The sequence below is a fragment of the Lonchura striata genome, chromosome 2 (assembly GCF_050655825.1).
Source record: "Lonchura striata isolate lonStrDom1 chromosome 2, ASM5065582v1, whole genome shotgun sequence".
NCBI lineage: Eukaryota > Metazoa > Chordata > Aves > Passeriformes > Estrildidae > Lonchura > Lonchura striata.
In genome coordinates this window covers 74,023,835-74,051,239 of record NC_140704.1, presented here as the reverse complement: position 1 = coordinate 74,051,239, position 27,405 = coordinate 74,023,835, and the positions used below count along the sequence as shown (strand labels likewise).

General features: G+C 36.2%; 1 protein-coding gene across 1 annotated transcript in view; it reads left to right on the top strand.

Annotated features, from left to right (window-relative positions):
• Positions 1-27,405, top strand: part of ADCY1 (adenylate cyclase 1) — a 184,934-nt gene that overhangs the window by 87,529 nt on the left and 70,000 nt on the right. The window contains exons 5-7 of the mRNA XM_085571600.1: positions 11,513-11,640; positions 18,844-19,002; positions 20,400-20,541. Of these exons, the coding sequence (XP_085427726.1) occupies positions 11,513-11,640; positions 18,844-19,002; positions 20,400-20,541 (429 nt within the window). The remainder of the gene's footprint in view (positions 1-11,512; positions 11,641-18,843; positions 19,003-20,399; positions 20,542-27,405) is intronic.

The following is a 27,405-nucleotide window of genomic DNA, read 5'->3' as shown; positions in this document are numbered from 1 at the left end:
CCAATGGGAACTGCTCAGGGGTGGGGAGAAGGGGGTCTACAGAGGAATGCTGAAGCGGGACTTTCCCGAAACAGTGGAGCATACATAAATGTATCTTTTACCTCAGTTTACCATTCCCAAGGCCTTTCTAATACAATCCTCCACGCTACCATGCCAGCATGATAACAACAGTATTTTTATCACGTCCTTTCATGTCTATTCACCTCTAGAGAAAGTATGTTTTTTTTAACTATTATCTTGCACACGTTATTTTACCTTGCAAATCACTGAGTCTTTGAGTGCTAGGGAAGATATGATCAAAATGCAATACTTAAAATCATAAAATCATTAAATATCTTGATTTGGCATGGATCCATAGAGATCATGAAATCAAAAACCCTGCACTACTACCTAAAACTAAACCATATGATGAAGAGCATTGTCTAGATGCTCCATGAAAATGATGGCATGATTTTTTGTTTTCTTCACAATAACACCACTAGGTTTCTTAAAGAAACAGTCTTAGTAATCATATTTCATATAGGATTTGCAGCCTCCTCAGTAAATTTTGAGTCCTAAGACCAACTTCAATCATTTGAAGGAATGTGAGTCTCAAGAATATAAACAAAAATGAGTGTCATTGTATTAGTATCCTTGCAGGAGTGTGACTTCATCCTAGACTGACATCAGAGAATCCACATGAAGAGGTGCTGTTATGAATGCCTCAGGATTTATGTGTATGTCTGGTTAATGAAGTTTTGTACTGTGACTGTCTTTAGACATTCTGATACAAATATTTAGCTAAGTTTGTCTGTGCAAGGATTCCCTTGGGACATAAAAATAACAGGGCACATTCCTGAACATAGAGTTGGGGAAATTTCTCATAAATTCAACTCTAAAGGATTGATTTCTATTGGATTTTATCTGCTGCTCAGGCTTAGTTTACTTAGTTCTGGCTGTTACTCAGAAGTCTTTTGGTTTCCTCCCATTAAACAAAAGTAGCTTTGTGTAGTCTCAGATTTGGCCCTGCTGATGGTCATCCTGCATTACAAATTATCAATAAATGCTTCAAGCAACTGATCTTTCAATTAGGTCTTCAGATGCCTTGCAATCAACTTTTGGTACTACAGCTAGCTTTCAGTTTGTCATTCTTCAGTTTACTTATAAGAGTGACAAATTTTAATGAGATAAACAATTGCGTTATGCTGTCATGGTGAAAGTTCCATTATGTTTTGATGCAGTTTAGACAGGACCCAAATATTTTACTTGTAATATGTCATCTTAATCAAAAAGAGGAGGCAGTTTTACAGCATCCTGAATTTTAATGGAAAAGGTTTGATTTTTAGAGAGTTTCTATTTTCTTTAATAGATTTTTTTCTTTAGTATATTTTTTTTATATACTTCCAGCATCTAATCTACATGGAGAATTAATTATTTGTCTTTAGAGATTCAGATATTTCCCTTTCAGCATCCATCTTTCTGCCTCTTGGAATTCTAAGACTTTTCATTTACAAGCTGACAAGGATAAAATAATTTTAGGTGCTTTTCAAAGGACATCTCTAGAAGAGAGCTTTAATATTCTGAATGAAAGTTCTTATATCTTCATGCCACTTTTGGTCTATTAGGTAGACTGATACCACTTCCTTGTTCTTTCCATTTAGAGTTATGTATACCTCCAGGCTTTGTCAGGCTGAGTCTTTTTTTATTTCTTTCAATTTTAATTTAGTATCCTTCCCTGATTGTCTTCTTAGCATTTAACATTTTTTACTTTGCATATTTCAACACTACTGAAGTGTCTCTTTCTACCAGTTCAAGCTCAAACATACTGAACTGAAAAACATTTTTTCTGTGCCTTAGGCAAAGAATCTGTAGGGAATATTTTTAATCAGTTTGTGTATATTTTAACTGTGTCAAGAACAGTTAGTTCTTTGCTGAGCATTGAACTAGATTTTCCTAGAAGTAATCACTCTAAAAAATTGTTTATATTGCATGTATAGAATGCTTTTAGTTTACATTAAGATAATTATGATGCATTTTTAAAATACAAAATAAACGAAGTTTTGTGGACTGTTTAACATGGGAAATTAGTGCTGGAAAGCAGAAGTATAAACTTACAGCATGTAACCCTTCTTTGTTAAAATTTCTGGGCACTGAGGGGTAGGATATTTATAAATGCTAATTTTAAGGAGACTTGTCTCTTCAGTTTCCCTTGAAAGTCAGCACAGACACAGGATCCCACTGAGGCAGATCACCACATAAGTTTAAATTCAGTTCTGAGCAGCCATCTGGAGATGTCTCCTGGAGTGACCTAAGGAAGTAAACTTTCTTAAAGGAAAGTGTTCTTAATCAATATGCCTGTAACTCTATAGGATCAAGGAATAATGATGTGTGCGTGGAGTGAAGCTAAAGTCAGACAGTTTTCAAGGGAAAAAATTAATATTTTAAGTACAGTAGGAACATATAAATAGGCAAGTACCCCAGAGAGTAGGTCTTGCCTATTTTACAGTTTATTTTAGATAAGAGGATATTATGCTTGGTATGCTAATTCTTTGTCACAATTCTTGTCATAATTTGTATGCTTGTAGTAAATTACCAGATTGTTCCTGAGTTTGTAGACTGCAAATCTGAAATTTGCATCTTTGTATAGGACTGTCTTGGATTGTTCCAATCAGCCTCAGGTGCTTGAAGGGTGGGCATATGTACTGACACTTACTGTTTTGACCTGTTATGCAGTTAGCATAGAGAAAAGTATTTATGGAATATGGAAAAATAATAATTTCCTAAAATTTAGAGCTTCATTTTTCAGCATTTTATAGTATATTTGGTTTATGCTTGCTTCTCCTGGAATGTCACTTCATCAAAAGACAGAATCTGAAAGGATACTTAATAAAACCTAGGAAGGAGACAAGCATGTGTGTCAGTCATGATGATTGTATAAAATATTCTTGGTAAAATCCTTTTTAATTTCCAAGTAATTTAATATATATAATTGTTGCATAGGTTTTCACTCTCTGGAACTAAAAATATTTTAATATTCTAGTTTTGTAAAATTATACTCCATGTGGCGTAAGGAAAGAATTTATTGTAAGAATGAAAATATAGACAAAATTCAGGTCATTTTAGGTCAGCATATATAATTGCCAATAAAATTGAGGAAAAGCATTTAAAACTAACTTCCTTTCTATAGGTGGCCTGAATAATTCTACATTTGTTCATGCATAGTGTGGATCCCATGATGGTAGATAATTTGTAATGACTTCACAAACACATTACTAAATTAAAAGCTTACAAATGCTCACCTGAGGATGGCCAGCTTTCCCCAGTCAGAGCCTATCAAGTAATTTTCTCTGGCACTTCCTATACCACATTTGTTTTCTTTTCATATTTTCTGCCACTGTAGAAACTCTTCTTTTTAAGTCTATGGTAGCTCTTATTGCAATAAGTATGTCTCCATTACTCTGCTAAATTGAACTCTATGTAGTATTGTAGTTAGCTCATTCTCAAGGCTTTTTATATTGGGACTAGTAGATGTAAAAGAACTAATGTTAGTTATAAAGCTACTATTTGCAGGATTTATTCAATTAAAAGGTTATTAAAATAGTTGTTTCGGTTTTTAAACCCACACTTCAAAACCTGAGGGAATATGGTAAAATATGTATGTAGTAATTTACAGGGTTCAGTGGAATTTTCTAATAGGCTGGACAGTCTTCATAAGTGTATTATCGCTATTAGCACACTGCAATATAATAGAGCTGGTGGTAATGTCCTTGTCACTTCATTACATTTAGGATTTGACAATGAAATTTACGTGAGAAGATGGCTTAAATAATCACATTTGATACACTTATTAAAATAGATTTGGATCTACTCAGAGAAACCATGTTGCTAGATCTCTTTTGTTTTACTAAAAAAAAAAGTATGATAAGTAAAATTGTGTGTCATTAATGAAAGTTGCAGATGGTAACTGCAGATGAGTAAACTGCATTTAGCTTGAGTGCTCTCAGCACAAGAGAGACCAGGATCTCTTAGAATGGGTCCAGAAGACAATAACAAAAATGATCAGAGGGCTGGAACGTCTCTTCTGTGAAGAAAGACTGGGAGCATTACCTGGAGAAGAAGGCTCCAGAAAGATCTTAGTGCAGCTATTCAGTATATAAAAGAGGCCTTACAAAAAAGTCAGCAAGGACTTTACCAGGATCTGTAGGACAAAGGGGCAAAAGGTTTTAAACTGAAAGTTTCAAAGGGGTATCAAGATAGAGTTCTAAAATTTTTTGTGTCAATCTAGACTCATGTTTTCCTCTTTTTCTGCATCTAGCTGTGTCTTTTGAGAATACTGCTACAGTCTAGGAGACATTCACTCAGTTGTAATTTCCATGGAATGATTTCCATCTTGTTTTTCTCTAAAGCTCTTTGATGCACAAAACTGTTACAGCTGAGGGGAAAAAATAGAAATATTTTTTATGTTTCACTTAACTTTAGAAGAGAATGAAATACATTAAGGAAGAGTAAATGACAAAAAATATAAAGTGTTTTCTTACAAAGAATCTCTTCCTGTCATCATGCACTGAACTTAATAACTTGAACTTAATACATTGAACTTAATAACAGCATTGCTTACTTACATTTTACAGCCTTCCAGCTAATACCATCTGATTCATCGCCTTTTCTTTTATGACCTTGAAAGAGGGTGGTTTGTCCTTCACAATTTCCATAACAGCCAAACACTGTACTATGTTCTTACAAAGGCACTTGGAGCAGTAAGACAGTCACTATATCTCTTCTTAAAGTAAGAGTGGAGTAGTAATGCCAGAAATACTTATTAACACCCAGATATCTTCTATCAGTCTGTATGCAAATATTTTGGAAGTGGGGAGCTCAAAACTGGTATCTGGTACCCACTGGTACCCACAGCTATCAAGCTGAGCCACTTCAGTACTGCAGAGAATGAATATTAAAATTTGCCTTTATCCCACATGCTGTGTATATATGCTAAGTCATTAAAACTGAAGATCATGACTCTCTAACTAGTCAAAGTTAGAAAGTGATATGTTTATTATGCCAGCAGGCAGCACGGGATGGGGTTCATTCCTGAAATGCATGACTGTACCACACAAGGATTTTTACCTTATATTTATTTCCCAAAATAATACATATGCATTACCCCAGCACCTCCCATACCCTCTTTTTATTAAAACAAGGTTATTAGTACTTCATGTGTGTGCAGTTCTTCTCTTGAATTGGGTTAGTGGTCTCAAACTGGATCAGTGGTCCCAGGGATGAAGTCAGGAAGGTCTTCATCAGGTCTTTGTGACCCTCTGGCACGATCCAAGGCCTCTTGCTTCATGATGGATTAACATAGAGTCCAAGTGCTGGGCATTATGCTACTGGTTTCAATATGTTTCTATAATGGTTCACTTGCTCCGCTTCTTTCTACAAATGAGCTCATAATATAACATTTAGCTTAAGCATCTAATAATCATTAACCTGTCGTATCTAACTTCAGGATGAATTAGCTTTAACCCTCAGCTAAAATCTTGACCCTTTAAAATCATGACTCAATGCAAGATGGTGTAAGTAAACTGGCAGAACTGTGTGTCTGCATGTCATACATGCACATCTTCCATATGTATGGATAGATGCATATATCTGTACTGTATGATAGCTAACATATAGGCTTTTATTATTTTATTCCAACCTAATAAGCAACTGTAATGGAATTGAATAGAGACATAATTTCATCTTTAGAGGATGTAGCAGAAGATACAATTTTTTCTTCAAGTCTCTTGCATGTGCACACACATCTATAGTAAATGATAATTTCTAGAGTGATTCAAAGCTTTCTAATCCAATTTTCTACTGAGATTAATAGCATTTTGGCAGAAAGTGCTATAAGTGTTAAATATGCTGCACATGATATCACACTGAAAATAAGGTGCAGTGGTAACAGTGGTAAATCCTATTTTGTCCTCTCTCAAGACCTCTTTAGAAGCAGAATGAAGTTCTAGGTTTGTGAAGAGTGATAAATAAGGAATGCATTTCATCATTCTTTTTTGTCTTCAGGGAGTTTTAGATATGCTTTGAGTATTTTCCTCCAATAGTCATTTTATACAGTAGTATAAAGGTCTGTAACTGTCATGTGGTTAGCCTGAATTATTGAATTATGTCTTGGGTCCCTGAGGATAAGAGGGATAGCTGGTATAAATGCATGTAGCTCCCCTGAAACACATAATGCCATGTTGATTAATATGGAGTGAAAATTTGATCCCCTTTGCCTACCTGATAAAGACAATTCAGAGGACTTCTCCAATAAAGGAAGCTGTTGGACCGGGGCTTTCCAAATGAAAGTGACTTATAATCCAAGAAGAAAGAAATAGAAAAGGCAAATATGAAGGGAAAAAAGCCACAAATCTTTCCATGTAGGCTCCTTTCCTGGGGGTTACTGATATTCCTTCTGTCTCATTGAATATTTTTAAGGGAAGGTGACCATTTCCCTCTATGACACTGCCTGGCCCCAGAGATGAAGTTCATTACAGCAGAGCTAAAAGACTTATCTGTGTTCCTTCTTCAGCCCTCATGGTTCACCATTTTGCCCCAGAGTTTATTCTACTTCAGTGAAAACTGAGCCATCAGAAATTTGCATTTAGTGGTTTCCCTCTAGCCACGACTTCTCTTCAATATGTGAAGAAAATATTGAGCTAGCAAAATTTTTTTCAGGGAGTAGGGCAATTTTTTTTGCCCCCACAGAGGCATGCTGGGGTCTTGAGCTCCAGAACTGTTTTCCATGCTGCCAGTGCATACATCTCATTCCACTCTTCTGCTACATGTAGGGTTGCTCCTCTACTAATTTGCAGCTATGCCAAATCAATGTCCAGAGAGATCTCACCATAGATGAAGTCTGACATCTAGTGAGGATGTCACAGCCTTCCCTGAAACCATAAAGCTGTCTATAAGTCCAGGTGTAATAAGTCTCCTCCCTTTTCCCCCAACATTTAAATCGTGAACCTGAACATGTATGGGCTTTGGTTTTCTATTTTCTTTTTTGTTTCCTTAAAGACTAACTTTGCAATCACTAAGCACTTTATGTAGTGATCAAACTTCTGTTCCCATTTACATAGGCTAAGCAAAACAAAATATTACGATTTCTAAAGCCCATAGCATTACAAGGGAATGCAAGTCTAGTAGGGTCTGAGTTGGGGGAAATGGGAAACACTACTTGTGGATCTCTTTGTAGGCCATATTAACCCTTTCTCTTATTCTGAAAAGCATGACCAAATCCACATTGGCTGGATATGGTAAAGAAACTTTTTGAACCTGAGATGATGCAGTTTTTATTAAGAATGGCAAAAAAAGGTCTTTCTAATTTTTGGAAAATAAAGTCACACCTGCTCAGAGATTGTGATTCCAGGAGGTTAGAAAAATGAAAGTCTGAAAAGAAGACCTGCAGATCAGGTTGCTTTCAGACTTGCAGACAAACAAATGGATGAATATAATAAACATAAAATATATTGCAATTAAGTTACACAGGGTCAGATCAGCCTTGGCACAATTCCACTGCCGTCAATGGAGTTACAAGAGAGAGTTCAATGTTTATGCTTTTAAAATCTTATGTTTTAAAGTTGTAGTCTATCTAACCTTCCTCTTTGGCTTAATTTATAGGTACCACATACCATGATGACAAATGACTATGTATAAATACAGAGATTGTTGCAATGACAGAAGGAAGACCAGGGACTCATTACAGCATTAGCATCTGCCATATCCAAAATAATTAAGAGCTTTAAAGAAACTCTTCTCCTATCACACAGAGTTACAAGCAACAAAAATTGATCCCAATTTTGAATCTATTCACATAACAATTACTTACTTGGATAGCCTATTAATAAAAATAAAGTTCCAGCAGTGATAATGATTGTTGCAATCTGACATGTGTGAAAGATCCTTCTTTAAAAGATTTTGCACTTAGTCACTACAATGTCTTTGTTCTAGAGAACACCTGGCCATCATGGATTTTGCTGGGAGAAGTCTCCTTAATTATTTCTTTGAGACGACATAATAAGTGTATATATTTATGTATAAGCTTTTTCTGCAAACTGTAATATCTTTCCCCTTTTTATTAAAAAATAACCTTATCCTGGGTACATTAAAGGTTTGTCTCATATGGTACAAGAATGTGTAGTTAATGTTCTGAATTTTCAGTTTTTCAGTCTGAATTGACAGACTTCACTCTTTAGGCAAAATGCATTAAATAAAAAACTACAATAACAACAAAACCTCAGAGTTATTTTAAACAAAGTGCCCCCCCACCCCCAGTCTTACATAACAGATAGATAGAACAAATTGATTTATAAAGTGCTTTCCAGAAAGTGCGAAGAAAGCTTTCAGTAACTTCAAAGTCTTATGCTTTCTGAGTTGGGCTTCCACTACACACTGCCTGACCCTGTGACTGACAGTTGTGCCAGAGAGATTTCTGCTGATCCACTTGGAAATGTCTTAGTAACGCACCACAGGTGGGAAAGCTGTCTGCCTAATGCAGCACTGGCAATTTGTAATGCTTTTTATCATGTCCATAAAACCAAATTATCTGTTGTTTCTAAACAGGCATTGCTTGTGTCAGTTGTGACTGGAATTCGTAACTATCACAGATGAATTCATCAGCATCACAAATGTAAAAAATATTGACAAGAGAAGGATTTTTTGGAAGTTTCTGAGGAAATGTAGCAAAGACAGAGGAGGGTTTTTTAAATTGATTTGTGTATCAGACCTTAAAAATATGACTTTTTCAAAGCTGCACTGTGGCTCTCTACTGGAAGTCTACCTCATATGTTAAGAAAAAAAAAAACCAAACCATTTTTCTACAGATTATTGTATATTAATTGATAAATCAGGTCAGTGAGGATAATATCTGATAAGGAATAAACAGGCTAGTGGTTTCAAAACCAGCAGGTGATTTAGCCATATGTCTTCCATCAAGATAAATATCTCTCCACAAAATACTGTTGCACTTATTTTCTTCTTTTATTTTTCTCCTGTACAAAGAAGAAATTGACTTAGAAAAGTGGTAATGGAGTAAACTCTGGTTTTTTGGGTTTGTTTTTTTTTTCAGATTTTTTTTTCTTTAATTGTCTATCAGGCTGTTATCAAGTAATTTGAAATGAGCCATTTGTGACATAGACACTAATAGGAGAGATTGATTGATTAACATTTATGTATTGTTTACCCCAGATTACTGAAATGGCTTTTCTGAATAGCTTTCCTAAGGGTCAAATAGCCATTGCCTGGCTACAAATCATGCCCACCATATTGGAAGATGAAAAGGGCCTTATAGAAGATTTTCAATTATGGCCCAAAAGTGAATTTATTTTGGAAAGCAGGCTTCAGCTTTAACTACTGAGTATCCTCTAGTGCTTCAAGATCTGCCCAAAATTGAGGGGTGATGGGGGAAGCCCTTTTTTGAGAGTATAATCTAGTAAAAATCTTTGTGGTCTCCATTAAAATTTGTACTGATTAGTGTCCAAAAAACTTGAATTAAAAGGACTGTTCTGTATCAATGAAGATTTTGAGATCTGCATATTACTTTGTGCACATCAATATTTTAACTTATATAATAGCATTTAGCAAAGGATTTCAAAAAATTCTGAGTAAAATTGGTGCAGCATTTTTGACTACAGGCTGCAGGGTCATGGTGATAATCCTTCTAAAAGAATTATGTTTGTATTCATTAAATTATATATTAGCAAGGATAATTAGTGGTATAGTTAAAATCCCAATGTACAGAAGAGCAAATGTCGAGTAGTCACAACTGGAAAAGCATTTTCTACTACTTAAGCATAGCCAAAAAGACAGGTCTTCTCTTTGATTTGAGATTTGAACTTGCTGTTTAATTTATAAAAATAAGTAGACAAGTCAACATTCCCAAACTGTACCTTCTTCCATGCATGAATAGAGGTAGTTCTTGTTTATAGTACTTGTTCAGTACTGAGTACCATTTACAAAGTAGAGAGGTGTGGGAATGCCTGCAGCAGGAAGTGTGTATAACAAGAAGCCCCAAGTGCTGTACACGGTGACATGCCAGAGAGAAAAAGATCACATAATCATAATCATAATCATTGCTTCTGTGCTGGATTATGGGTAATGATGTGGTCAACTCAGGAAGGTTTTAACTCTTGTAGGCAGGAGACTGAATGTAAATGCTCTGCATGCTCTGCATGCAGAGTTGAAAGAGTATGATTCTATAATTAGGTATTTTTTCCCAGAAATTTTAAATTCCATCATCACTGCCCTCTCTTTTTTTTCCCCTTCCTGTGTTGCAGAATTCTATATTGCACAATAATGCTATAGTGGTCAGAGCATGCTGGGAAAAGAATCAGACTTTTGTGGATCCACTCTCATCATATTCACAACAGTTAATTTTTCATGGTGCTTACTGGAATAATCCCAGCTTTGTAAATTGGATTAATTTAATCAGGTTCTTTACTTTTCTGTGCCAAACTCTAAATGGGTAGAAGTTATCATAGTCTAATTTTAAAAGATACCATCATCTTTTCATGTCTCCTCATAGTTTATTAGTTAAAGGTATTGCTCTTTTAAAGGCATTTACTTATGTGCTCTCTGTTTAAAAATTAACTTTCTGCTCAGATGGATGTAGCAAATATCACATGACATAATTTTTGGTTGTTTTTTTGTTTGGTTTTTTTGGGGTTTTTTTGGTTTGTTGTTTTTTTGTTTGTTTGTTTTGGTTTTTTTGTTTTGTTTTGTTTCTTTGTTTGTTTTTTTGGTTTTGTTTTTTGTTTTTGTTTTTTGTTTGTTTGGTTTTTTTTGGTTTTGATTTTGATTTTGTTTTTGTTTTGTTTGTTTGTTTGTTTTGGGTTTTTTTTTGTTTTTTTCTAATGGGACAGTTTTTACCAGAGTTCTTTGGCTGTAGAAGTTAAACTTCATGCAAATAGGAGATAAATTTGATTGTAATGCAAACTGCCTAGCTTCTCATCTGCAAGTGTGTCATACTGATTATGCTGTATTGCAAACTGTGGTTTATGAATAGGTAGTGCAAAAATGTGTGTATCTTTATAGATAAATAAATAATCTTTCCTGGTGAGTTTGAACTGAATTTGAAACAAAAGCTTCTCAGAATGCAAACATTTCCCAATATTCAGCAGTGGCTTGGCCTCAGCCTTTGGTTTGAGTTCATGCAGATATGAAGTCTCCTTTTAAATCTTGAATTCATATTAACCTAGCATGAGGGCAAAGCAATAACACTTGTTCAGAACTATATCTTTAAGCAGTGTTAACTCATGTGTGTTGAACAATGATGTCCAGTGTGCCAGTGTGCCAATATATGTGCCTATTTATAAATAAATAAACAAATGTGTCTGTCAGCTGTGTACAGGGAACTCAAACTTCACAAACTGCAAATTACCTCATTTGGTCACAAAAAGATTCCCTGAATTATTGCATAATATTGGAGAAGATTTTTACCCTGTTAATTTTGGAATATATATATAAATAGTAAAACTTTTCCCATTCTGTTTTTATGAAGGAAAATCATTGCAGAAGAATAAAAATCCTAGGGGACTGTTACTACTGTGTATCAGGATTGACCCAACCCAAAACAGATCATGCCCACTGCTGTGTTGAAATGGGACTGGATATGATTGACACCATCACGTAAGTACCATGCATGGTGAACCCAGACAGGAGTGCTACAACACCTTCTATGTGGTATTCAGGAAGTGTACTCTTAGAAAAACATTAGTGTCTCTTAGCACTGGTCACTTGGCTAGTCACTCTCTTGCATTCAGGCCACGGGACCCTGATTGCAGGAACAGTCAGTCTAGACATTGATTTTCCACTTCATTTAATCACTGTAACTAAGTGTGCAAATTGAGTATGTAGAGGCACATACATGTACTGAATAGGTGGCAGAAAGATAATGGGAAATAAGAAAATATACCCTATTACCTATTGCCAGAATGAAAGGAGTCAAATGTCTTGCTTTGCAGTGATAAACACTGCTTATTTTGCACACCAGTATGCAAACTCAAAACTAGTCCTCATGTATGCCTGTTGTATATGTTTGCAGTCTCAGAATCATAGTCTGTTGATTATTCCATTTTAATGTCATGTTTAAACCTTTAATTTATTATGCTCTTCAGAAATGTAGCGTGACATTGACTTTGCTGCTCAGAGTTTTGTTTATGTTTGAGAGGTCTACACGGATCATTATTGTGCCAAAGCAAAAAATATGGATGTGAGAGAACTTTGAATGAGCTTTTAGCTGAAGCTGGAGATCTATTTCATTACATAGGAGGGAAAAGATAAAGATGGAAAATTTCTTCACTACTGTATTGCCCACTTCTCCTTTTCATTTGCTAAACATACTACTAAATCCCTCAGAGCATCAAAAGTTGGGTAAATGAATTAATTTTCTCCCTTATTCAATGCAAGTTCATCACATTTGTAAACACTGTAAAATTGATAAAATACTTTGTAATCTCTTAATCTATATATATCTGTAATTTATGATAATATATGATAATATAAAAGCCTAAAAGAATATGTGTATTCTTTCAGCAATATATGGATTCTCCATTTAGAAGGAAGCGATGACCTTTGGAAACATAATTAGATGTACAGGTCTTGTATACATTTTTCAAAAGCTTTTTGGTTTGTTTGGGTTTTTTTTAAATCCCTGGAAAGCAATAGATGATGCTCTCACCCATTTTTAAACCTAGCATTAATCTTTAACTCATTAGTTATCCTGTATTTCATGTATACAAATAAGGAATTAGTACAGATATTGGAACTTTCCTCTTTTGAATGGTTCAGTTTTACTATTGGAAATGAACACGTTCCCTTTTTAGGGTATACTTTATTGGTTACTGAGATGATAATGTAAACTTGGAAAAGGAGTTGAATTAGAAAAGAATGAACTGGGGCTGTTCAGCCTGCAGAAGAGAAGGCTCAGAGGGATTCTTACAAATGCAGATTAAGACCTAGAGAGAAGGAGTAAAGAGAACAAAGCCAAACTTTTCTCAGTGACATCCAGCACCAGCAGAAGAGGAAATGGGCACAAATTGAAATGTAAGAAATTCAATTTCAATAGAAGAAAAGCTTTATTTTACTGTGCAGGTAGTCAGTTCCTCAAGAGGTTCCACGGAAAAGTTGTGGCATTTGTGCCCTTGGACAGATTTAAGCCCACCTGGGCACATTTCTGGACAAACTTCTGTAGCTGGCTGTTCTCTGAAGCAAGTATGTTGGTCTAGATGATTTCCAGAAGCCCCTTGAAGCATCGGCAACTTTGCAATTTTATGTGGATGAGCTGTAGTATGTTATCTAGGCATGTTTAGTCACAGGTTCTAGTAGAAGATAACTGGCCATTTCAGGATTTAATTTTTTAAAGAATTCGTACATTTTAGGTCTTTTATGTAGTAAGTGTAAGAGCATGATGAGAGAGCAAGAGGGTAAGAATCAAGGTTTTAAGATAATCCCAGATCTACTTAAGGTTGTTTGATAGCTAGGGATATATTCTGCATTCTTTGTGCATAACCACAATTAGTCTGTCTCCTTCACAGAAACCAAAGTTAGAAGAAAAGTTCCCCAGCCTAATTTGTTTTAAAATGTGTTTAGTAATTGAAAATGAGAAATCAGAATCTTCTGACAGTGAAGTTGAAATGCAGCATTTTATATTGTAATGGTATGATTAATAAACTTTGTTTATCAGTTCCATGAGATACAAAGTCATATTTTTTAAACTCCCCCCTTTCATCCACAGGTGGATGCCAGTGGGTAGTCTTTGTAAAGTCTATTCACTTTACTGTAAAATTCAGGTCTTGGCACTGTAAATCTATGCTTGGAATTTGTCATCCCTAGTGATAAATTTGTCATGTTACCCAGGATGAATAAATAAATAAATAAATAAAATAATTAATTAATTAATTAATAAAAACACTTGAACTGTGATTCATGGGATGGATCTGTCAAAAGTGTCCATCCCAGAGATATGTATTAACAAGAATGGTTTTGGTTTTTTTTCCTGGAAAATCAAGGAATAGAAACTTCCATGGCTGATTGTTGGTTCTGTGATTGGAGTTGAATGTGTTCACATAAACTGATGCATTTCATTCTCTTCATGTTCTACATAACTGTTATTTAAATATCCTTCAATATGGTGCTGAATATGAAGAACATATTATCTGAGAATATAATTTTAAAAGTATAGTAAAATAATTATGATAATTTTAATTTAATAATAATTATTAAAATTTTTACTATTTCATCCACCTTCCTCAAAGTGTTTTCTTCAAGGGAACAGAACAAAAGTAATTATGGCTTTTTATTCTTAAAAACTGTCAAAACAGAGAGTGTTATATTCTGGTTCTATTCCAAAAGAACTTCTGCAGCCATTGTGTCAGTGCCTCAGTACAGGCCAAGAGTTTGTTCTACTTTAGAGTCACTTAAAGTGCTATGGCAATGAGCGAAGTGTTCAATACCACCACTGTTGCTCCTACCATATGAGTTTTGACACTCATGCTTTTGTTTGTAATATAATTGTGATCATATTCATTAGTGCCTCTAATATACGTATTTTTCATGCATTTTTCTAATGTGGCCAATGTTTTCACCTTGGTTATGAACATTGTGTTAGGCCAAGTACTCTCTTCACCTTACTTAAATTGATTGCCACATTTGAAAGCTTCATTCTCATGTACTATGTTTTGCCTTCTAAATACATATATTTATTTTCTGACTGCCATATAGAAAAGTTATGTCCAGCTAACAAAGCTCTTCCCTCCCTCTCTCCTCCAAAAGCTCTCTAGAGTTCTAAGTAGGAGTCATGGGGGAAATGTTATACATTCTTACTAGTTTTGTCTTTCCCTAGACAGCACTTCATCAGTGGATACAAATCATATTAAACAATTCTTTGGCTCAGTACAGCAACTTCTCTTAGGAGATGAAATGTGGTGAACTGACACACTTATTTACCTGCATTCAATAATGTTGCAGAGCAAGAGATAATCTGTAATGTTTCCAACTGGAAATAAAGAGAGATTCTGAGTGAGCAGTATATAAATACTATATTTTGGACTGGGTCAAAACTTTCATAAACTTTTCAAAACTTTAATGGAATCCATAATAATTTCTGTCTGTACACAGACAGTACATTTTCATGATGCTTCTTCTGTTAACACATTACTAGGATGTCATTTTACTACTGACTCAGTGGAAATTGAACCACTAGCTGCATCACTGGCTGTGTGTAGTAGCAGGGAGCATGGCACAGTAGGAGCATATCTGTGGATCACAGCAACTGCTGGTGACTGTTTTAGTTCAACCTGCATGTACTGTGGTGAGGAGGGGAAGGGTTACTTTAGAGTAAGTCTCATCTGACCTTCTGATTGAATCTTGCTGCTGCATGTGGGCTTTGAAGAGGTCTGAAGGAAACTGAGGTCCATGAACTTCTTCAGAACTAGGCAACACAGTGGGGTTTATCAGCTATTTTCTGTGCCACATAGGTGATTTTATCCTGAATCGATCACTCCACCTAATCTGAATGACTCCACCAGTCATCACGTAAAACCTCACAGATGAAAACTGGGCTTATTTGCACATGGGGAGGTTTTTGCACTGGAAAGGTTGATGCTCGAACTATCTCCTTTCAATGGGTTTTGTCTTTGGCTGACCAAAAGCACCAGGAAAGTGAGAAGAACTACAGCAGACCATTTGCATAACTCCAGTGGAAATATTAAGTTGTCCTGTGTGATTTTTGCCTGAGGAAATAGACAGAAGCATTAACTTCCCTAATGTCAACACTCTAGACACTTTTTCCCTGGTCATCCAAAAGTCCAGGGCCTGGCAATCTTTGAACTGGCAGGAGTGATTGATGTCAAGTTTTTAGAGACCAGCAGCTGCATTTTTAAGAAGCTGTCTACCAATGGTAAGAGCTTCATGAGCTCACACCTCTGCTAGAGCAACCCAGAAGCTCTTTAACAGCCCTGTCTCTCTGTTCTAGTGCTCTGCTGCAGCTGAGCAGTACTCAGAAAAGTCTATGTAATTGAACCAGAAATCATATCTATGCCTTTAAGCAGGAAATGTTCATTTCTGCAGATATTTTTAGACCTAAGGAAAAGACCTAAGTAATTATAAGAAATGGCATGCAGAGTTTATTTGTTTCTCTCCCTCCTCAGAAGCACAGGTCTGGAGCTGTTCTACAGGTGATCTAAATTACTTTCATGGCTTGTAGCAGCACATAAAATACTTGTAGTTAAGGAGGGAACTAAAATGCAAAGGCTTTGTAGGATACTTGAGGTGTCAGGGTAGATGATTTTTTTATTAGTCAGTTCCTTAGACTGAACACAATTGGTTTAAAAAGAAAGTGGTTTATTGATTTCCATTTGTTTCTGGGCCTACTTTTATGTTAACATTTGGAAAACATAAGTATAAGAACCTATGAGAGAATAAGTTATAATGAATAATTTATTTGAGAAACTCCTTTTTCCTGTTTCTAGCTTGTTTGTGAAGTGCTGATATTTTCTCAGAAATGTATTTATAATTTAAAATACCTCACTGAACATTTTTGTGATATTTTATTGTAAAAATGTTGATGTTGTTTAGGAACATGATCATTGTACTGGTCTGAATTTAAATTTGAGGCTTCTTCTTTATATATTACCTAATATTCCTCATTTTTAATAGTTCACTGGGGTTTATTTACAGAAATTATCTGCATAAAGAGCACAAAGGTCTACAAGATAAGCTCAAAAATGTAATGAACTTCTCATGAGCTTTTTTTCCCTACTCAAATTTCATAATGATGAAAGCATCTCTGAAGCACATTGTACTTTCTGGCGAAGACGTAGAAATGTATTCTCAGTTTATATTTTTGACTAAGTGACTATTTATGGAAAATCTTTGCTCAAAACATAAAGTGTTTTCAGATTCTGCTTTATGGTTCATTGATGCATTATACAGCTCAGCTTATTTAACAAGGAGTATGGTCAGCCATGTTATATTTCTCTGCTCATCTTTTTTCATTTACTTTTTGTTACTCTATTAACATTTCTAAAAGGAGATTAAATTTACCCCAGTCAGATAAAGCAATGTCAAAGCTTTGAGTGAACTTTATCAGTATCTGGATTTCACTGTCTTTCCACATACATTTAGTCTGAGGTTTTATATACTTTTTTAAATGGAGGAGGAGGGAAGGAACCAACAAAAAACCCCACACTCACCTGTAAACAGAGAAACCCAAACTTTTTTGGGTTTATTAATTAAGATTATTACATAGGCTTTTAATTGTGCAGGAGAACATAGGCAGGCAAGGTGTAATCCTGAAGGGCTTTGGCTTACACGGTGTGGGCTTGGTGTAAGGTCACTCTATTAATGACACAATACACATTCTCAGGTGAAGATAAAAACTGTGGTTGCTTATTGTGGGGTAGCTTATGGTATTAGGGTCTTTCATTTCCTTAAAGATCTGTCAAACCATGTCAAAGCAACAAAGCTTTGTAACATTAGAATCCTTTTAGGACTCCTTGACATCATATTCAAGGTTTGACTGAGTAAGGGAGAGCTGACTTGGAGTGAGTAGGAATAGGACAAGGAAATACTTAATCTTTCAGAAAGCTCTGCATAAGCCTTTCTGTGCTGTTGCATAGAATATGACTGAAAAATGTGTTATGCCAAGAGTCCCTGTGAGAAAAAAGAGATCTCCATGCTACTGACATTAGTGATTGCTGACGTGGAACATACCTTCACAGGTGAAGAATTTCTTATTTAAATTGAGGCCAGGTATCTTTACTGCATATCCCACATCTTGATCTATGCTGATGTATGCTAACCTTTCTGTTAATTTTATTTAAACAAGTACAACTTCTGAAATAGTTGAAAAGTCTTTCTAAAGGCATCTCTGCAAAATCCACTGTCACTGGATAACACCTGAAAAAAAATTTGGTCAATGAAGGCCAAGGGAAAATGATATCTAGAGTCCCATTGTAAGGTCTTTTTCTATTAAATGCATTGAAAATTCAAATTCGGAAAATCAAGTGAAAATAAATTCTTACAGTGATAGCCAGTTTTCTTTATTCAGAGATAATATCACTATTTGGATAGCAACTGGGCTGTGGAATGACAGGTGTTTCTCTAACACAAAGAGCTGAAAAAAATCTATGTACAGTGTTGTTAAATAACATGTAATATTTAAGACTGTTATCTTCAAGGTGCCTTTTGAGTGTGCATAACTTTGTGCAGTGCAAATCATAGCATGCCTTTCATTCACAAAAATGAAGAATCTTTCCTTATTGTACCACCAAAAAAAGTATTATAACAATTTTGCAGATTAATTCATCCTTTACCAGCTAGGCAGTGAAAATCTCTGAACATTAGATTTAATTTACAGGTGTAAGACTAGTCACAATTTGTTTCAGTGCCACTCTTACAGGAGCTTAGGAACAATATTTGTGTTTTGTTTCGGTTGCTCTTATGATTTATGACTTTGTCATTTTCTTTGTCCTGTACTCTAGTAACTGGGTAATTGAACCAATTAGAACATAGTAGATTGGGAATAATTATTTATATATTGGCAACTCAATTAGTGCTTCTTTTCTCACAGAAATGGTCAAGAAATTTAGAAATATATTTTGGTTCAACATAATATTGGTCCAACAGTAATTAAATAATTTTTTTTCTTGTAATTGCAATTAGGGATTTGAAACTAGTGAAAGTAGAGAATAGTACCTGAATATACTGTTTCAGGTTTTATAAGACCCTTTCTATTCAGTCATATATAAATATATGTGTTAATTTTGGGAGGAGAGAAAATGAAAAGCAGTCATCATCTAAATATTAATATTCTGATGCTGTCCATTACAGATCTGTTGCAGAAGCCACAGAGGTTGATCTCAACATGAGAGTTGGATTGCATACAGGCAGGGTTCTTTGTGGGGTCCTGGGTCTCCGAAAATGGCAATATGATGTCTGGTCAAATGATGTGACATTAGCTAATGTAATGGAAGCTGGAGGACTACCTGGGTAAGTCTGAAACAAAACCGTAGCAAAAAAAAGAAAAAAGAAAAATCTATGGGTGAAGAATTTCTTCAATTTTTTTAAGGCATTTGCAATGTAATTGCTATTGATGAAAACGATTGTGTTTGGCAAGACCAATCAATGTATTATGTGATTAATCCTGTAGAACTTCCAGAATGTTCTTGATATTTGTATAAGTAATTGGTTAGATTAGAAGTAAAACATTTTCAAACAAAACCATTTTTAGAAGTTGCCAAATATAAAAAGTAGGAATGAGACAATACTAGGAATATAAGAATGCTAGACTGTAAGAATGCCTTTCTCCTTTTACATGACCAGATTTCCAATATTAGTTGGTGGTATAGAAAATACATACCTGTTTATGAACTCAGATATTGATGACATTTGCAAATGATACAGTAGCACATAAACTTGCAGCCAACCCATGGGGCATGTCCTGGAACTTTAAGTACTCATTGCACAGCCTTGGACACAATTTAAATGCACACAGTGAGCATTTGCAAAGGTGCATGGGTGTTCCGTGTATAGCTCATGTTTGAACTAGGACCTGCCATACTCTTCTTTTTTTATTTTTGTGAGATCTTGGTAGCTGTATAGAAAGACAAAGGAACCAATTAATTTTTTGTGGTAATGATGAATTTCTGCTTATTGCATACATCTATTTTAGATAATTTTGGCAGTGTATTTTATGAGTTCATTATCTTAAAGTTACCCAGTGGAAAAAATCTGAATACATGTTTATAGAGGAAAGCAGTAAAATTTTTTCAAATAACTTCTCTGAAGACATTTCAAATATATGGGGTCTTTCAGGAGAAAGTGTGAAAACATTTTCAGGATAAGAAAACTCAAAAAAAAATTAAAGATTGGTATATTGCCAAAACAAATTGAGTCAGAAAGCTGCCTACAAAACAGAGTAGATAAATGATATGAGTCAGAGATGTGCAGTGAAACAGAAAAAGAAGTTTCTGCTTTATACACAAGAGAGGTTTGGAGTGTGATGTCACAAGCTTCAAACAGCAGGATGTTTTTCCAAGCAGCCATTGAGGTAAAAACTTAAGAAAGCCACACAATGTAGAAGATCATGTGTGGACGCTTACTTTCTGCAAAACAGCAAATCTGCAAGTGTTTGCATAGTCAGCTGTTATCTTTTTGTTCACTTTGCCTAAGTTTAGAAAATGCATGTAATAGAATTGTTTTCTATGTTCAATTTGGCTAAAAGTAGAAAATATATTTTTTTTTTTTTTTTAACATCACACCTATGGTTTCGCATGTAAATTGACCTGTTGATCTCAGTATGAACTTCTGTACAGGAGTGTATTTTGGTAGCAAGTAGCTCATAATGTATCTTTCCTTTAAACAATAATGTCTGATTTTCTCTCCAGGAAAGTTCACATTACAAAGACCACCTTAGAGTGCCTAAATGGGGACTATGAGGTAGAACCAGGATATGGTCATGAAAGGAATAGTTTCTTGAAGAAGCATAATATTGAAACATATTTTATTGTGCCATCCCATCGTAGGAAGGTATGCTTATTCAATAATACATTTTCATAATGTAAATAGTAAAAATTGTTCTGTGCTATTCTGAAAGCAAAGAAAATGCTAGGTTGTTTCATTGGAATTTTTTTTTTTTCCTTGAAAGCTCTTCAAACACTCTTGAAGGCCCAGCACTGCAATGGTAACAGTTAGAGTCTCAGCATGTGGTGAGGTGGTGACAGTGGTTTTCCAACAGGTGCAACTATAGTCACACCTTTCCTCCTCAGCCGGTTACTGAGTGCAGCCTTTTGTTCTACTGAAAAATGTTACTTGTGACCTCAGTAGAAGTCTTGAAAGACCATAAATGTTGATTAAATGCTTTCAATTTGGTAAACTTTTTCCACATCACATGAGGTTTATCTTTGAAGTTATCTATCATAACATGATAACAGGCCAAGAGGAACTTTATTGCCTTTTATGTCAGCCAGAGAATTTGGGATACAGATTTTTGCACCCTTCACTTCTGAAACTCTGTGCAAATAAATATAATCCAGGGATTTTACCCTTCAGGGGGAAAATTATAGTACCCAATTCTGAAAGTATTGGTCAGATTGTAAAGTGATGTGTTTATACACACTAGGTTTCTAAGCTGTCAAAACTCCATATTTGAGGGTATTAACCTGTCGTGGTTTGACTGGGAAAAAGAATTTTTTCAGAAGGAAGAGGTCAATTTGGATATTGACCAATTGAAGGTGGACACGCCTCTGAGAGCACAGAGGGGTTAAAAGCAGAATTCCCAGGAGAACTCGCTCTCTTTGGTTCCGGTCAGCCGCAGTGCAGCCTCTCCCCTGCCCGGCCGTGGCTGGGTGGGGAGGGGAAGGCCCATGGTCTGACTGAGGTGGGCCCAAGGGTGGAGGGGACTGGAACCGGGCTGGCCCGGAATGGGCCCTTCCTGGATGGAAGGGTGGAGAAATCTGGGATGTCTGTGTTCCCCTCCCCAGAGTCGAGAGAGAGAGAGAGAGAGAGAGAGAGAGAGAGAGAGAGTGGAGGCTTGTCAGCAGTTCGCTGCGGGGAAGGAGAAGAGCGGGGGTGGGGGCTGGGGGTGGGCGCCACAAGGCTGCAAGGTGCCCAGCTGGCTGTGGGAGCGGAGCCTGGGCAGAGCCAGCCAGGGAGTCAGGACTTTTAACCCTTCCTTGAGAAATGAAAGCTTTGTGAAATTTTACTCCTCCTTGGTCTGAAAGAGAGGAAGAGAGACAGCCTGGACCCTGGGATGTTAGGAGAAATTCTAGGTGGGAGGAGATGATGGAGTGGCTTTTGGCGGGACTTTTCCTTGTTAGCCACAGACTGCACTAATCTTCTCCTCCAAGAGAGACTGTATTTTAGGAGGATGCCAGTGACCCAAGAGACCTGTTTTAGCAGCTGGGAAAAAACAGAAGTGGAGCAAACAGAGAAAAGTCAGGGAGGTTTGTGGTGGTGGCCCCTGTCTTCAGAGAAGAAGAAGAGAAGAAGATCTCTGTTCTTGGACCCTTGGCCCCAGGGGAAAATGATGGGGACTGCAGTCCCAAAAATGAAAAAACTGAACTGTTGTTTTTTCCCTCTTGGCAGAGCATCCTTGAAAGAAAAATCCTAAGAGCAGTCTGTCCATCCATGCATTGGTGGTGAGAGCACTGTGCATGGAAAGGAGAGTGTTACACTGGCAGATTTTCTCCAGGCGGTGCCATGTGTGACATGGAAACACAAGAAGTGGTATCTCTGTGTTTCATGGGGAATCTGTGGCACAGGAGAAACTCCTCCCTCCCTCAATGGACTGAGTATTGACTATCTGGAGGGTGGCAACCTGATTGGGTTCCAGATTGTGTCTCATTGTGGTTCCTTGGAGTTGGGTGTTGGGAGGAGGAATGTTTTGAAAGGTTTTAATTTTGAATTTTATGTGTGTTTTTTTCTTTCTTTTTTCTTTTATAGTAGTAGCTTAATAAAGTTTTTTTCCCTTGTTATTAAGCTTGGGCCTGCTTTGCTCTGTTCTCAATTGCATTTCACAGCATTCAATTGAGAGGTTGCATTTTCATGGGGGTGCTGGCACTGTGCCAATGTCAAACCATGACATAACCATCAAGTATCTGAGAAAAAAATAACCACAAAGAAACAGGTTGTCTTGAATTTCTTATCTCTGATCCATTTTTTGGTCTTAATTTGATGACTCTGTGAGTTTTTATGAAAATGTTGGAAGTCCAGTCACCAGGGTAATTTGATTATGGGATTGAAAATCCCATTGTTTTATTCTGGAAAGGCTGCTGCAAGAGGGATTTTATGCACTTCCTCTAAAGCATATTCTTATTAGAGAGATGGAGTTTTCTCATGCACTTGAAAATCATGCAATTTCACATTTTGTTTCTCTGGTATATATTATTAAATTCAGTTTTAGATAACATGAAACAAAACAGATGGGGAAAAGTGGGTTAAATTCTGTTTTGGCAGTGAGTAAGAGTGGTTTTCGGTGGATTTCTTGAAATCAGGACTAGCATTTTTTAGGAAATCAGTATTTCCTAAATTAATCAATCCCAATAAAGAAGAAAATGCAAGGGAGAGTTTTTTCAAGGTAGGTGTGTTGCTTATTGCTGCTAGATTGTTTGTCTTGGTTTTCTGCTCTTTTCATTCCTTCAGCATTATGTATAATTTCACTTTTGTGTTATGATGTATCAGGTTTCATTTCATACTGAGGAAATAAATAGTGGAATTTCAGGAAATTGTTGCATAGGTTGGTGCAAAAAGACAAGGAGAGACAAAAGCGAATTAAATGTGACTTTTACATAGCGAAACTGTGTTGTGTCAATTCTGCTACAAAAAAGAGCGACTGAGGAACTTGACAATCATATGGAAGGAAGCCAGGTCAATGCATGTTTAATGTGCAAGAATGAGAATGTACTGCTGTGAGAACACACATTTCTGTGTCTTTGCAAGATTGCTGAGAAACTGCTGGTGATTGCTGAGAAAGGACTGCTAGTTTTGTCATCAGCTACATAAACCCAGATGCCATCTTACCCATGGGTGTCACTGATGAGTGTGTGGCAGATGCTGCTCCACAGCTCAACTAACAGTAGCTCTCTGGCATGCATCAATAACATGTCAGCCAAGAAAGAAACATTTCATGAATTTTACTGGTGTTGGCTGGTTTCTCCACTGGCCTCACAGGTCAGTCAGCGTGCCACTTTGCTGTTTGTCACAGGCCATCACAGCCATCTCCAGTCTTTGTATACTTGCATACTGATCACTGGCCACAAGCTACATAATAGCATATTTGCCTTCTACATAAACACCTGCCGTTCCCTCCTAGCCCAAGTCATTTATTGTCTCTTTAAAGACATAACAATAGAAGGCTACCCATGATGCACAGACAAGACAGTTTCACCTGGTGAATTCAGGTATCTTCTGGTTTAATATTGCATTCCTTCCTCTTGAACCTTAGCAGCTGAAATGCAGGGGTTTTTTCTTTATATATCATCTCTGACATTAACATGAGCTGACTCAGGCAGGTATGATACCAAGTGGAATGAAAATAAATGTTATGAGCAACAGATTACCAAGAATATGTTGAATTTGAAGCAAAAATAAGACCACTTGGAGTTTTGTTAAACCTTATTTCTTTAGAAGACATATGCCCCACATTCTTCTATATTTGGTCTGACAGGAAAATTTTTCATCACTGTCACTCTAGCCAAAAATGATAGTAACAGTGTAAGATGACTTATTAATGTATCAGTTACATTTAAAATATGAACAAATTATAAATTATTACCATATTATAATCTTCTGTTGAATCAGCTAATTTTTGTGATCTGATCTGCTTGCTGGTTAAATGTGAGAGCACCACTAAGCAGCCATTTAAGGAAATTTTTTTTTGTTTTGTTACCTGTTGGGTTTTTTTTGTTTTTTTTTTTTGTAGACAATATATTACTCTAATATTATTATCTATTAGTCTATGCAGTCAACTGTTTATTGTCTACCTGGACACCAGTGAAAAGTGGTGTCCCACAGGGGTCAGTGGTGAGGCCAGTACTGTTCAGCATACTTGTCAATGACATGGAAAGTGCACCCCCAGAAAGTTTGCTGATGATACCAGGCTGCATAATGTAGTCATCATGCTGGAAGGAAAGGATGCCATCTAGAGGGAACTGGGCAGGCTTGAGAGATAGGGCTGTGTGAACCTCATGAAGCTCAATAAAACCAGTGACAGCTGGGTCAGGGCAATCTTAGGTACACCTACATGTTCATGAGAATGAATGAGAATAAGATAAGAGCTTGGGAATGATGGTTGATGAAAAGTCAACATCAGCTGGCAGTGTGTGCTCACAGCCCAGAAAGCCAACAGTGTCCTGGGCTGCCTCAAAAGTCAAAGGAGAAGATTCTACCTCTCTACTCTGCTCTGTAAGACCCCGCTTGGAGTACTGTTTTGATACCCCCACCATAAGTGCAAGGAACTGTTGGAGCAAGTCCAAAGGAAGACCATAAATTTGACAAGCAGACTGGAGCACCTCCCCCACAAAGACAGGTTGAGAAAATCAGGGCTCTTCAGCCTGGAGAAGAGAAGGTTATGTGCAGACATCACAGCAATTTCCAGTATGTGAAGGGGGTCTACAGGAGTCCAGAGAGAGACTCTTCAGCAGGAACTGTAGTGATAGGACAAGGAGTAATGACTTCCAACTGAAAGAGAGTTGGTTAGTTGTTAGAAAGAAATTCTTTACTGTGAGGGTGCTACAGTTTGCCCAAAGAATTTGTGCATGCCCCAACCCTGAAAGTGTTCAAGGCCATTTTGGATGTGGCTTTAAACAATCTGGTCTAGTGGAAAGTGTCTCTGCGTATGGTAGGGGTTTAGAACTAGATGATCTTTAAGGTCCCTTCTAACCCAGACCATTTTATGATTCTATTATAATTGTTATTATTAAGTAATATTTAGGCATAATTGACTGGATTACATTCAGCTCCTAAACACACTTCTATAATGTATCTGATTTCTACAGGCAGAATTTTTTAATTAAAAGAATCTTTTCTGCTGACTTTCATAGTTAAAAACTAATGCAAATGTGCTTTTTTAATATGTGTTCCCTGATACAACCCTGATAAAGTTACTAGCTTTTTAAAAGCCATCACATTTCTCTTACATAAAGTTTGATTATGTCTTCTTGATATTTTATATTGATATTAATACTTACAGTCATATGACCAAAATACTGCATTGATAGAAAATTTGAAAATTTTGATTTATGTAAGTAGACACAAATCAGACCATACACATGAATTCCTTGGGCTTTTAAAGGAGATTTGATCCAGATAGAAAAACATATATTTTTCTATTTAATATATAAAACTGATTATATTAAATATTCACAAGATTTATACTCCATGCTTTAGAAGCATGATTATTGTCTTAGTTTCAAAAAAAATCCTAACTTTGTGAAGTATAGTAAATATTACTTTATTTGGATTTTATTTCAAGAAAAAAACAAATCTAGTCCATACCTCTTAATCCCAGAGCCCTTTACAAGAACTTTATAAATCTGCTTAGACCAGCTAAATAACTTTTTCTAGCATTGATTTCTTGGTAACCCACCTGACTAATCCTATTATGATTTTCAAACTGTTTGCCTAATACTTAATTTATTTTAATTTAATTTTTTTTAATAGACTGTGTCTGGCTTCCATCAGGATCCATTGTTCTTTCATCGTCAGCCCAGACATTAGTCAAAGTATCTTTGCCTCAGTTTTCCTACAGCGTAGCTGCCTCCCAGAAGCACAGCAGAGGTAGGGGGCTTAGCTGGACTGTGCTTAATTTCTTTGGTGCTCTAGAAAGTCTCATTCTCCTGCAGTAAAATACCTCTAAGTGTTGGTGTCCAGCCTCAGTGATATCTGAGTGGTTTTTTACTTGGCCTCACTACTTTGTATTTATTGCAGCAATTCACTCTGTGGTGGCACTTCTCTAGTTTTGAAAGGCCTCATTAATTCAAAAGCTGAGAAAACAGCCCAGCACAGCCAATTAAGTAAAATTCATAAAGGTGCTTCTATAGATAGCCGAGCAGTTTCGGCTGCCAGTGATAGAGTTAGTTATGTGCTCTAGTATCATTCTGTCTTTTTCTTCCTCTATATATGTGGAATCTGTACAATGAAAGATGTAGGGCATTGGTAGAAGATTTTTCTCTGTTGTTTATCTCCTAGACATTGGTTTAGTCTTTACAACTGCTAAAAACCTTTTCTACATCTGTGTCAAGAAAATGGTTATACTATTCTGAATTTTAAAATTTAGTCTTACAGAAGCTATATTTTCTGGTAAAATCCCTAATACATTTTCTTAGTGGATAGATGAGGTGTGATAAGTAAAATGTACCATAAGGGCAGTAGAAAAAAAAGAGAAAAAAATGTGCTCATCTATCTTAGGACAAAATGTCTTGAAGATAATAATGGAAAAAATACTACTACCAAGAGACATGATCCTGCTTGCCTGAAGATAGAAAAGACATACAGACACAGTGCTACAGCATTTATGGTTTCTGTAAATGTGTTTTGAATGACATTAGTATCTTCTTGCCACTTTATGCTCTGAGGTTGAGTATAGTCAGGGAAGTAACAGTCTGCTGACATTTCTAAGAATGTCAGATGAGCACCAGCTAAGTACTTATCACAATATTGCATGTCATTCAAACATTGGGGGGGGTTTAACAGGATTTGCATCACTACTTATTTGTTTTCTTCATTCAGAAAATTGTATGTAGTCCTGGCTGCTTTCAGAGTGCTCTGCTAGAAAAGTCCAGCTCTTAGCCTTATTTGTCAACTGTGTTGCAGCAAACAAACAACCTTTCCTAAAATTATGAACTAAATGAACAGTGAACAGAATTAGAGATGATGCCAAGGATCAAAAAGATG